General features: G+C 29.9%; 1 protein-coding gene and 1 long non-coding RNA gene across 3 annotated transcripts in view; both read right to left on the reverse strand.

Annotated features, from left to right (window-relative positions):
- Positions 1–2686, reverse strand: part of LOC122271448 (uncharacterized) — a 29208-nt gene extending 26522 nt beyond the window's left edge. The window contains exon 1 of one of the 2 annotated variants that reach the window (XR_011638083.1): positions 2518–2652. This is a non-coding gene — a long non-coding RNA (uncharacterized lncRNA). Of the gene's footprint in view, positions 1–2517 lie in introns of both variants that reach the window. The other variant, XR_006226379.2, reaches the window with a different exon arrangement.
- Positions 2687–4239: 1553 nt separating this feature from the next.
- Positions 4240–13314, reverse strand: LOC107456477 (uncharacterized). The gene is made up of 2 exons (XM_016074350.4): positions 9367–13314; positions 4240–4824 (listed from the first exon to the last, which is right to left on the reverse strand). Exons 1-2 carry the CDS (start codon positions 13200–13202, stop codon positions 4821–4823), a joined length of 3840 nt encoding a protein of 1279 aa, XP_015929836.2. The 5' UTR covers positions 13203–13314; the 3' UTR covers positions 4240–4820.
- Positions 13315–13530: the final 216 nt, after the last annotated feature.

A 13530-nucleotide genomic window follows, 5' to 3' on the forward strand; every position in this document is an offset into this window, starting at 1 on the left:
AATTCTTCCACCACAAATTAATGGATTCTAAACGATCAAAATTTTAAATGGAGACATCAGACATCCTATTGAAAATTATGTTATCATTTAACAATTATAAAAAAAAAAAATAATAATAAAAAAACTGATTGGAAAATGTGATAAATAATAATTTAAGTCACCACTCACAATCAGCTGAATTAAGCAGCTGAAAATTGTCTAACCGGAAGTCGTGAAGGTATGGAGCACAAGACTTTATTTTTGTGTACATTTGTATTTTATACTATTACTATAGTATCCATACATTAATTTAAATTTCAACTTAACATGCAATTAAAAATTTAATATTAAAATGTTATATCTGTGATGCATGCAGTTTTCTTGTTTGTAATAAGCACAAAAAATCTTATATTTTAGCATTAATTAATATCATTAGTTAATTTTATTCAATTAACAACATTTGTAATATCCTAATAAATATAATGATCATAAATTTTTTCAACAATTTGAATTTAGACAAATTTGAAGAACATGAAGAAAAAAAAAAAATTGGTAAAGGTTTGTTTTATTACTGATGATCAAATAATAAATAAACAATGGTTATTTCTTTAACACAATGAAGTTTTAGGTAAACAAAGTTTCACTGATAGATTATTGGCTGATCGAAAAGTACCTGATGCTTGAAATATTAGTGCATGTATTGCATGGAAAAAAAGATGTTCAAATGTACATCTTTCTAAGATTACAAAAATATTATACAAAAACTAAACTTTTTGCTTCCCTCTTTTTACATGACAAGAAAACTTCTTTTTCGTATAATGGTATAAACGTTGTGGGGAAAAAATACTAGCTGCCTTCACAATATTTCAAAATAAATTAATACGATATCAAGCTCTGTACAATGTAATGAAAACTACAATCATTCAGACTTTTACATCTGACTTTGCCAAATCCATTATTAAATGAGATTTCAATTGGATTTATTATCTCAATATTGTAAATTAATTCCTTCAGTTCATGACAACTGGGTACTTTTCATCCCCCTTTTTTTTTACTTTTAAGTCCTTTAAAAAAATATTTAAAAATAATTTCAGAACTGCCACCAGGGGTCTGTCTAGGTTTTTCTGAGAGGTACCTATTTTGTGAAAATTTAGACCTAATTTGTGAAAAATAAAAATTATATCAAAAAAAAATCAACACAAAAATATGGATTTATCCTTTCTTACGGGATACAAAAATAAAATTTCTTAAGACTGAGTATTTTGTGAAATTACCGTTTTTCCTAAAGTTGAATTTGTGAAGGTACCGCTAAAAGGTAATAAATTTGACCTGGACAGACCACTGGCCACAGAAAGATTCAATAAGTAGTATATAAGTTTTACACAGATTTTTTTTAATAAAAAATATGCAAGCATTTATTACTATTATTCAGATCAAAATAAATTCAGTAATAAATACTAGCCAGTAACATGATTTTAGTTAGACTAATAAAATCTCACAGAATATGCAAGTATTTATTATTTATTTAGAAAATGGAAAATAAACATATATCATAATAACTGATATGCATGATTTATTAATTAATAATTTATTTTAATCTACTTAACTAGGTATTCAACATTAATGTTGTTGGTGATATTGTATTGCATGCATATCATGTTATTCTAGCATTTGGTTAGGAAGGATGCTGCATAAAATAAATTAACCTGAATCTATGAAGCGTGACTGATAGTAATAAATACAAGCTTGTAAGCCTTTATATTATAAGCTTATAAACCTTTTGTAAAAATATTTCCCTGATAGAAAAATTTTTAAGTTTTATTAGTTTAAAAAAAAAACCCTGACCTTAATAACCTACTCAGATAAAAAGCATTGTTATAAATATTTTTTTTTTAAAAATTGCAAAAATAGTACAATTTTACAGCTCTACTATTCAAACAGATAAATACTGTACTACACAGCAGTTAATTAGCAAAAAATAATAACTAGATGTAAAATATAAAAAATATATCTAGAACTTGTTATCCATGTGTTATTCCTGAAAACGGTATAAAACAATCGAAAAAGTAACAAAAAGATAACTTTAGCTTAAATAAATATAATAACATAAACAATGTTCAAAAATTCGAGAAATAAAAATCATTCTTTTTATTATATTATTAGGTAAGCAAGAACTAGAAATAAGGATAATATCAAACATAAAGTTAGAATATTTTAATTATTATTTTTGCATTCTATGAATATTTCATGAATTAAATTAAAGAAAACCCGATCGGATCAGATAAAATTGTGACTACTTAGCATGCAATTGCTACAATCAGAATGCGAAAAGTAGCAATTAGGACTCACCATTCAAGTAAATAATGAAGATAAATTTGTTTTGTTCCATGCTTAGTTAATAAACTTGGACGATAACACATACTTCAAAGAAAACTTGTTAAGCTAAGCATGGGACGTAAGAAGACTTTTTATATTGCTTGAAGCTTTAAGAATATTAAACATAAATTTCATTAAAATCAAATTCCAAAGAATGCTTACCAAACAATTTGATGAGCAACAAAATCCATACCGCTAATGAGAAAGTTTCCGGCTTAGTAACTTTTCTATAAGATAAAGTCGGAAGTGATGACAATCGAGAACGCATTTAAAATCACGTGGTTGAACACATGCACCCTCTAACGGCAAATGAATGAGGCTGTGTAAAAAGTCAAAAACTTTTCGCAGTAGGTCAATCATAATGCATACTAGTGTTCACAGCGCCCTATTATAAATGGAATTTTAACAATTGCGGTATCTTAACTAAAATAATAATGTTTGTTCAAAAAATATAGAAGGTGTTATTTTTAAATTCAGTTAAAATTTTTTAAAAAATTTTTTTGCATTAAACTAAAACTTTTGTTCGATAATTTAATATAAGTTTCGTTATCTTAATAAAAATAAAAAATTTAAAAATTCTATTTTACCAGCAAACTAAAAATTAAAAAGTATTTACAAAAATTTCCACACAGGATTTTCATGCTGCTGTCGACCATTTGCATGTTAAATAGTTAATTACAGCTGTTTTTCAGAATTGTTGACCATGTTATGAACATAAGGTTTGCTACATATACGGAATGAAGAATGTGGAGCACAATTTAGAGGCAAAAATTTATGTAACTGAAGCTATTCTCAGATTCGGCTGAGCTTATAAGGAGGATGCTTGGAAAGTTCGTTAATTTTATTAAATTTAAAATATTTAGTTACAATTATCTAGAAATCTCGATAATAAAAAGAAGAAAATTTTTTGAAAAGACAATCGCTTGTTGGCCTAATGAATCAGTAATAGGTTACCTAAACATATTTCTGCGGTTACAGACATATTTCTGGGGGGGGGGCAGATTTAAAATCGAAAGCTATGTAATAATACATTTTATTTTTGCCGAAATTGTGGCTCTGACATATTATGAAACTCGTTCGTTTCAGCGTAAACTGACACCACAGATGCTTGACTTGGACTTTTTTAAATAAGAATGATACTTGACAAAAAATTATAACAATTGTAGTTTCCCTTCCTATTTCTCCTCCTTATCACTTTTTTTATTCTAGAAAACATAAGAAAAAGAATGAGACGAATAACAATACTTAATCACAAAGTTGTACACTGAAATTAGTGAGCTTAAGATTAACTGTTGCAAGTAAACCCATTGCTTAATACTTTTTAGCAAATTACATTTTGTTAGCCCATGATTTAAAACCTTGGGAAATTTTTATTTTTTTAAAAAAAGATATTTTAAAGGACGAATTAAAAGACCAACCTTTTTGAACAAGCAATACACTATAAAAGAATTCGAATCAAATTACGGTATAAGGTATCGGTACAACATTCGTATAATCCATTTTATGCGTAAAATCAGTCTTTTCCATAGAATATTATATCATAATTTTTACAGTAATATTGATTGAATTAGAGTGATTCAGTGATTTTACGATAATCATTACTGTAAAAATTACGGTATATCGGATTTTTTGTTCCGTAGCATGTTCCTGTAAAAATGAATTTTACGGTAAAAAACACCGACACTCAGGGTGCCGATATTTTTTAACGTAATTAGATCTGGAATCTTTTGACCATGTAGCTCACAATTAAGTTAATAACTTTAGCAGTTAGTTAGGAAGTTAGTGGCTTTTCAATTGAAGTTAGTCAGTTCCAAACGTTTTCCTCAATTTCGATAAAATTATTTGAATCCTTTGTTGTGTAAGATAAAAAGATTAATACAACGATAATTTTCATTTAGATTTTATTTAAACATGAAACAATAATTACACAATTTATGCAACAAGTAAAAAATGGTAAATAGAAATTAAACAATGGCATTAAAGAACAATTGTCCATGAACATTCTCACCAGGTCAACAAACTATTTATCATCAAAAAAATAACGAAAATTTAAAATTATAATATAAACTGTAAAAATTTGTACATTGTTAATACTTTTGTATTTAGACATGATTTACATATTTTGTAGACAGATAAAATAGATAAAATGGCTTCTCAAGGAATTCTCTGTAATCAACAATTCTCTATGATCATGCTTAAGATGTGCGTAAAATTTTAAACATCAAAGTGATAAAAAACAATCCAAAATTACAAATAGTGAAATATCATTTATATCTTTTAACAGTTTACTTTCTTGGCAATTTTTACTTTCAGTAATAACAAAGATATCTCATTGACTTATCTATTAAATTATAATTTTTTTTAATCACAAAATACACTTGAAAAATAATTTAAAAACTTTTCTGTTTTTGAAGAAACGTTCACCAGTCCTTAGAAAATTTCACAGTTGATGAAGCATTTTTATTCTATCTAGAATAACAATAAATAACAAATTTTAAAAAAATAAGATTAACAGTTTATTAGGGAGATTTGCCAAAACTTACTTTATAGAGAGAAAGCCATGGCACGGTTTTATTTAGTAGTCAGTCCTAACGAACTTCAACTGTGCATTGGTCCCGCAGTGGACTGATCGTTAAGGCACGGTTCCCAGCAGATCACCGAAGTCAAGCATCACTGGCTGCGGTCAGTGTGCGGGTGGGTGACCCACTTGGATCAGTCTGCGTAGGGACCGAGGGAGTGCGGTATTGGTCCTCGTTAAACTGTGCTACCGTAAAGTGCTCGACTTCGCGTGCAGGTCGTTGGGCTACCGAAGCGGGGGTGCCATCCCCTCTGCAGAGGATCAAAATTGTGATGGCATGTCTTCGGATCATCCTCAGGGATGTTTCCCAGACCGTCGCCAATAGCCCATTGTGCAGCTCTAGTGCGAGGTAAATGAATTACAACAACAACAACATCAACTGTGCATTGGGAAGAAAATGAGAAAAGTGTTACAACCCTCAGACTACTAACTTCGCAGGGGAAGAAAAATAAGATAGATGTCACAACGTTCGGACTACTAAAGGATCGGATTTCTCGTTTAAGGCAACCCGTGTGGAGGCCTTCTCTCTTCTAAGAGGTGTTGGCTTTGCCCCTTGCTTGCATCGTTCACGAATGCTACGAGCACTTGCTAATTCTTAATGAAGTACGGATTTTTCTTAACGATGATTCAATTGAAACCCCCCCCCCCCAAAAAAAAAGCAANCCCCCCAAAAAAAAATTATTACCACAAATATCCTTTAACATATTTACTTCGATTGATATACAATTTAAATCTAATCATTCCGTTCAGTTATTAATGCAACTTTATCTACGATTTTGTTTGTGAAATTTCTTTTTAACCCTTAGTTACTAAACTCATGAAATATTTTTCGCTCAAGAGATTATTTAGCAATAGTGTGAAAACTTGAATTCTAATAATGTTTAGAATGGAAAGTAAAGCTTGTAATAAAAATAAATATAACTTTTTTCTTCTGTTTCACAATGTTAAAAGTTTTATAAGTTTAGATACCGATTTAAATAAGTTAATCGTACAATGTTGCACAATAACGTAATGTCATAAGATTATATTACAAGAAAATAATATAATAAATAAGAAGAAGTCCTTAATAACAAAACAATCAGAGTCAAAAACTTAATACTTGCAGAGAAAGGATAAATAAAGGATTAAAGGTAAATTTTAAATTAGGGAAAAAGTAAAATTAAACAGGCAAGCAATATCTTTATAACTTTTACTAATTTAATGCTGATGACAAGCGTAGAAACTTTAATCTTGATGTGAGAAACCAAGATCATACCATGTAATTTTTTGGAAATAGAAATAGGTTATATGCCATTATGGTTCTTATGTAATAGAATGGTTATGTAATAAAATGGTATGTATAAGGAGAAAATTATTTAGATACCAGGTGCTTGAAACTTTCAATTAAAACTTTTCATACTATCTTGATAAAAAGAATTGAGTAAACTGTAAAACTGGCAAATATTTTAGCAATAATAGGTAGGTACTTTATTTACGTCGTAATAGAGCTGCACAATGGGCTATTGGCGATGATCTGAGGATGATCCGAAGACATGGCATCACATTGTGAGGCCACTTCCTCAATTTAAACATACATTTGAAGGGGAAGGAAATTTGAAAACTAAAACAAAAACTAATTTGAAAATTAAAACTAAATTAGATTAAAACTCTTATGATTAGATGAAATCATTGTTAAAGCAGGACCTCTTTGAGAGTGATGTATGTGCCGTTGTTTTCGAAAGTGGAATAAGTCAATTTCGAAAGTTGAATGTACCCAAGGTTTTTTCGAGTTAATATTTAAATAAATTTAAAAATTATGACAAAAAAAATTGGTGAAACTTTTTGCACCATAATTTAATGAAATATTAAAATGCAACAATGATTATTAAAATCGTAAAAAAAAATAAGTAAATGAATTTTTAGCTTTATATGAATTTATTCCACTTTCAAAAATAACAGTTCATATAATTATATCTTTCTAATAAGCAGTTATTAAAGCTTATCCTTTCAATCTAATCTTCGTTTATTTTGTTCTTCAGCGGTGTTTCGATCTCATTAAAACACTCCTTAAAAAGTTTTTTTCCGTATATTTGTAACTTATTTTCGGAGGGGGGAGGGATTTAGTTCGTACCCCATGGTCTACTCTTGTTTGTCTATGTCACTATAACTAAGTAGACATTTAAGCAAAAGAATTATTTAAGGAGAGAAAGTCTTTTTTAGTGCCTTACTTAGTGTGTCTCGATTCTAGGAGAAGAGAACAAATATTTATGTATAAAAAAACTAATAAAAAAGAGGAAGAAAATGAAAGAAGAAAAACGACGTGCAACCGATAATTCAGGTTTTTGCCGTGGTATATACGAATTATTTTAACTTTGCATGTACTAAGAATGAACAGTAATTGCGATGAAACAAAATATAAATGTAAAAGACGAGAGAAACGTATGTAAGAAATAAGAAAAATAATATTTAATTAAGCATTTTATTGAGCTGCAAAGTGACGTCTTGAATTTATGTGTGTATTATTAATTATACATATACTTAAAAGTTTTGCATATTAGTTATTTTCATCAAGATTTGTAAGTGACAAAATGTTTCCAATGTTTGTCACTAGGTATATTTTGGATATTTTTTAGAGGCATGGTTATAGAAATATATCATAACAAAGCTGTTAAAAGACTTAAATTGGGACAAAAAAATTAATATTTTTTTATTATTGATTTTTTTTAAGAGGTGATAAAATTTTTTAACTTGCTCTTGGTCTAACTATGGTTTCTCTACACAATGAAGAATTTGAGTAACTTCATGAATGCTTAAAAAATTTGCATAACGCATTGCAAAAACACGTTTTATAAGAAAATATAGCTTTATATATATTGACATTTTGAGCCATATTCATAATTAGAATAAGCATTCACTTCAGAAAATAAACAAATAAGAAATAACTGTCAACATGTTACGAGCGCGTCAAAAATAGGTTATAATTTTCAAGACTTGCCAGTCGTGTATGTAAAGAAACAAAAATGATTTGAAATAAAAACGTAATGTTGCCACCGAAAAAAAATGGAAAAATAAAGGTGGGAAACAAAACATGAAAAGCTGCAGAAGCCGTAAGAGACGAAAAATGATAAACAGAACAAGAAAAATCACAGTGATAGAGAGTCAAATCTGGGTAAAATGTATTTCCATGTGTTATGGAGAGTCAGAGGAACTAAAGTCGTAAAAAAAGAAATCTACATTCAAATGAATAAAACAAGATTATAAGACATCAAGATGAACTGATGTAACTAATGTGAAAATAATTTTAGAATTTTTGAAATTGAATTTATGCCTAAAATATTTGAATTTATGCTCAAGATAATGTGAAGCAATTGAACATTTCTCCAATTCTTGATAACGGACATATCTATTGTGTTCCTTAAATCTAAATTTTAAAGTGCATTTAGTTTGACCGATGTAGCCAAGTCGACCTTGAACGACTGTTATTTCTTATGTCGAACACTCCGACCGTTATTTATTATTTGTTTATTTCTGAAGTGAATGAAGTTTTCAATCTTACCACATCAGTTTCTAGAGATTATTTATTTAGCATAGCATTCATTATGAACATAGTTGTTAAGTTCTATTGTATATGACAACATGGGTTGAGAATAACAGTCTTAAAATCAATGATTAGTTGTCAGTTTTTGCATAGTTTTATGAGCTGAAACAACGTAATAGTGTATCTCTTTCACATAGCATCTCGCATATTCACGTAAGCATGCTCTGCACATGCCTTGCAAAACAATGGTTCCCAAATGGTGTTCAGCTGAACGGTTAGGTTCCGTGGAAAGGTCACAGTGGTTTAGAAAGTTAGAACAACGTTATTAGTTACGAACCCCTGTTATAAAATGTATGTCTAATTAATTTTTCATTTGTAATTTAATATTGATCTGATAATTATTCTTAACGTTTATTTCCGTCCTTTTCATTTTTATTTAAACGAAAACGGCTTTTTCGCTCATGCATTTTCAGTTTATGCATACAGTAAAATGATAGTATGACTTAGACTAGATCCCACTTTAGGCCTGTAAATTAAACTGTCTAACATCAAACCCAATTGTAACAGTAGTATTGTTAAAACTAAACGATAAACGTATTTAATTCTTCATTCTTTCCTCTAATATTTTCAAATTAATTAATGAAATTTTAATTTAGAAAATACTTTCAAAATAAATAATGGTTTTTAGTAGATTAATATTTTTCACATTTGCTAATGAAATTTATTCTAAGTATCGGAGTTTCGTTAAAGGAAGGTCGGTCATTTAAGGTTCCGCAGTTGAAGAAAAAAATTGGGAATTGTTACTGTAAAGAACTGAGATTGTTCTGTGATAACTGCACAAAGCAGAACATACGTTCGTGAACTGGGATGCTACGTGAAAGTGCTAAATCTCTCTAACGTTTAAAAATTAACTTACCTATCTACCGGTAGTAGTGCCACGTACTGTTTCCAACGAGGTGAGCTCTGAATTTGTTTCCTGAGCTGTGGTTCCTTTTCTGCTTTTTCTTTCTCGACAAAATCAATTAAATCTTTTAATTGGCATATCTTATATGTGCTCCACAGTTTCGTTAAGCCTGCTAAAGCTTCTCTGTCTTCTATCATTTCAACAACTGCATCTACTAAAGCGGTGGGTAAATCTTTTGGATCCAAACAGCCAGCTGCTATCTCTATGAATGGATTTCCATGAGATAAAATATCTCTAAGATAAGCGCCTGAAAATAAATTTGTTGCTTTCTCCCACAAATATCTCATCTGTTCATTGTTCAAAATGTTCATGCAGTCAAAAAGTAGAGTTTCAAGAGCAGCTCGCGTATCTCTTTCCCTTAAGTAGCGTTGGCAAATCAAGAGCTTGGCGTGTTTTTTCACGAAGCCACTTTTCCCTTTGCTCCACAGATAAGATATAAGTTTATCTTCGTCGATTAAAATTGTTTTCAATTTATCGATTCTGTTGATTAAAAAATGAATTTTTTGATTCATTACTCGTTGAATTTTTTTATTTAACCCTGGCTTGTACTTTAATTTCCAATGAATATATTTGTACTCCTTTTTCTTCAAAATTTCAGTTATATTGCACCCCTCTTCCATTATTTTCACATCTTTAATGTTTCTAAGACGTCTTTTAGCATTTTCAGGCTGACTCCTGTAGTTGTCCAAAATATAAATCCGCTCTCTATTTGTCATTATGATTAGAGATAGATTTTGTTTTAATGAACTTTCAGAGAGGCTTTCGATAGATTTCAAACATACTTCTTTGAGACGGTTTGAATTTTCTACATATTCAACAATCATTGAACGAATTGTTTCTTCTTCACTTAAAGAAAAAAAACTGATTTTATGCATTTTCTCGTACACTTCCTTGATTAATTTACATTCGCAAAAGCGTGGCTCAAAACTATTTCCAAATGTATTCAAAATATTTACATGGATTTTGTGAAGAATATTTAGAATTCGCCCTTCCAAAGATAAAACAGAATCAAAATTTACAATACCATTCAAAAAACTTTTGAAGTTTTCAAAATTGTTTTGCAAATCAGCGTTTTCTATATTACTCACAATATATTCTAATAAATAGCTGAAAGCTTTTAACTGACCTTTGATTTTATTTTGAAGACCTTTAATTTTATCTTTGTTATCTTTCTCTTTATTGTTCTTTGTTTTCTCTGGATTTATAATAGTTTTCTTTAAAATGTTCTTCCTTTTCTCTAAATCGTTTTTCGTTTCTGCTGATTTGTTCTTCCTTTTCTCTGAATCGTTTTTCGTTTCTGCTGATTTGTTCTTCCATTCCTCTGAGTCGCTCTTCGTTTCCTCTGATTTGTTCCTTGTTTTCCCCGAACTGTATTTTGTTTCGAATGAATTGAATTCGCTTCTAATATCTTGTAAAGTTTTTCTAATGTCAACCATCATGTTTTCTATTAAAACTTTGAAATCCTCTTTATGTCTTAGAAATAGGGAATTCTGCTTTTGAGTTTTTGTGGACATAATACCTTTTAAATCCTTGATGATATTTTCTTTTATAGTTATCGTGGATATCATCCCTTTTAAATCCTTAACATTCCCTTTTCTAGTTTTCATGGAAATAATGGCTCTTTCGTAGTCAACGATAGCTTTTCCTAATCCGTTTTCAATCATTACCCCTTGAGAGTTAAAAAAATGACTGACTTGGATCGGTTGGAAAAATGTAAGCATTTCTTCTATCTCAGTGCGAAATTTTTCAAAATTCATTATATCGTGTTCGAATTCCATTCGCCCCAAAATAATGTTAGAACGATATTTAGACAAGCAATGATTTCGTATATTGCACAGTTGAGCCTCCAGACCCTTCGAAAAACAGGACAATAAAAGATACCTTACTGGACACTCGGTTACAGTTTCATTTGATATAAGTTCACCCATAACTTGTAAGACACGTTCCACTATCAACATTTTCTTAACTGATGGGCTTTTAGTTGATAATCTTACTACTGACGTTAAATAATTTCGAATTCTATCCGTGATAAATTCGTTTGCCACTTTTGGAAGATCAGTTAGGCTTTCCCTAAGGATGTCCGAAGATTTGTTCAAATCAGTTTGTTGAAGATCGTTCAATTCCAAAATCAATTTGTTAGCACTTTGCAAGAAACTTTCTCGATAACAAAAAGGAACAAAGCGGTGAAAGTTCAATTTTTTCTCGCATCTTTCTTTTGTGAGTTTACAGTTTTTGCAATCGATGCCGTGTTTCAAAAAAGGGAAAAACTTGTTGCTTAAGACTAGTAATAACAGAGAGGAAGCAGCGTCCTTAAAAACATCAACATCCACACTAGTCTTCATAAACGAAAGCGATAAGAAGTTATCAAAAAATAAAAAGGCAAAGAAAACATCTAAAAAATTGTAGTAGTCATTAAAATGCAAATAATCTTCAAATTTTTGGTCTTGTTCTTTAGACAATCGCGCATTTGATTCAGAGTGATTGTAATAGAAGTTATTACAATATTTCTGAAGTATAGATATCATTATTTGTTGAGTTTTAACATTTCCTTCTAAATCATTTTCAGTTATTTTCATGATATCTTCGACAATCTGTATTTGAAATTTATTGAAGTAGAAAATTTGCTTGTAAAATGCTAAAGAGGTGAATTTTTTATTCCCATGCTTCAAAAAGGAATTAGACCTTAAGATATCATTTTTGAATGTCTTACTTATGTTCTTAAGAGCGTTCAAAATAGCCGGTTGAGGTTTTCTAACACTGCACTCTGATAAGTGCGAATTATTTGAAGCATGATTGTACAGTAAGATAAAGTAGTCATTATCAGGCAGTAAGCAACAGTAGTAAAAAGCAGATAAACCTTTTTCATCAGTTTTTAACGGATCCGTATTAAAGCCAGCTTCATTTAACTTCATTGCGATGTAAGGAAACTCAAAAATCGCAGGCATAATACGTACAAACGAACTTTGCAACAGAGAGATCAAAAAGTTTTCGCTGTAGGAAACTTCCTTTCGAATCATTTCAACAAGTTCATCTGTAATGTTATCAGTTTTAAAAATCAAATATTTATTACAGGACGCTTTTTTGCGAATAGTTTCCAGAAGATCATTTGAAATGTTAACTGTTTTAAAAATTGAATTCCAAGCTTCTCGTCTAAGCGAAAAAGCGTGCTCGATGCTTATCCCAAACCCGAAATTATTTTGGAAATAATAGCATTCATCAGGGGCTTTTGTTTTGAGAATGCTTAGAAATATATATAACTTCCTTGGGGCAGGCCAAGTTGAATTGTTATCAACAAAACGAAAATATTCAAAACTACTGGAGTTATTTTCGTTAGTTTTGAAAAGAAATATTGAACATTTTAGCATATTAGAAGCAGCTTTTAATATATTCGAATAGTTTGACTCACCGATATCATCTGGATTCTCTAAGAAGGGAGTGAGCTTTTTTCTAAATGTGTCCAAAATGAAAGGTAAAATATCAAGTTTGAAGACAGGCTGCTTGCAGTTTCTAAAGGGATTGTGACTTAAGATAGCTCTTTCGGTTTTTTTAACCTTCTTTTTGTTTTCTTCCTTTTTCCGCTCTTCGTCAAACAATAAATTAATCCGGTGTTTTGTTTGCTGACAAAGTTCGCTTCGGGAAGAAGAAATAAAATATGCTGTCATGATGGTATTCAGGAAGCCATCTTTTTCGGATGTAAAAATTTTCCACAGCTGATTGGGTAAGCCGTTTGCACATGGTTCGCCGTGTGTATAAGTTGACAAATACAGAATTTCTGGATAGGTATTCATTTTATCATGTTACCGACTGCTCTGTTATTAGATTGAACTAACGAAGAACGATAGAATCCTTATCTAGAAGTTGCAATCCATATTTTTAGATACGCTATGCTTATCGGAAATGTTATCAGTTCAAAGTGAAACCACGTTTTTTTAAAGGAAGAAACAAGAAGCTCGGATGAAGTGATCAATGCGTAAGAGTAAGCAACTGATTCAAATAAAATAAAATTAAAATTGATCTTTATACTTTATACACACAAATTATAAAAGCTATTTGAATAACAACTTGAAGTCATAGAAATTTAAATTTTTCCTAGGTATTATTTTATAGAAAAAATAA

Source organism: Parasteatoda tepidariorum, chromosome 10 (assembly GCF_043381705.1).
Source record: "Parasteatoda tepidariorum isolate YZ-2023 chromosome 10, CAS_Ptep_4.0, whole genome shotgun sequence".
Classification (NCBI taxonomy): Eukaryota; Metazoa; Arthropoda; class Arachnida; order Araneae; family Theridiidae; genus Parasteatoda; species Parasteatoda tepidariorum.

Excerpts from the sequence above, each read along its gene's own strand:
- LOC107456477 (XM_016074350.4), bottom strand. The coding sequence starts at position 13,202 with ATGAATACCTATCCAGAAATTCTGTATTTGTCAACTTATACACACGGC.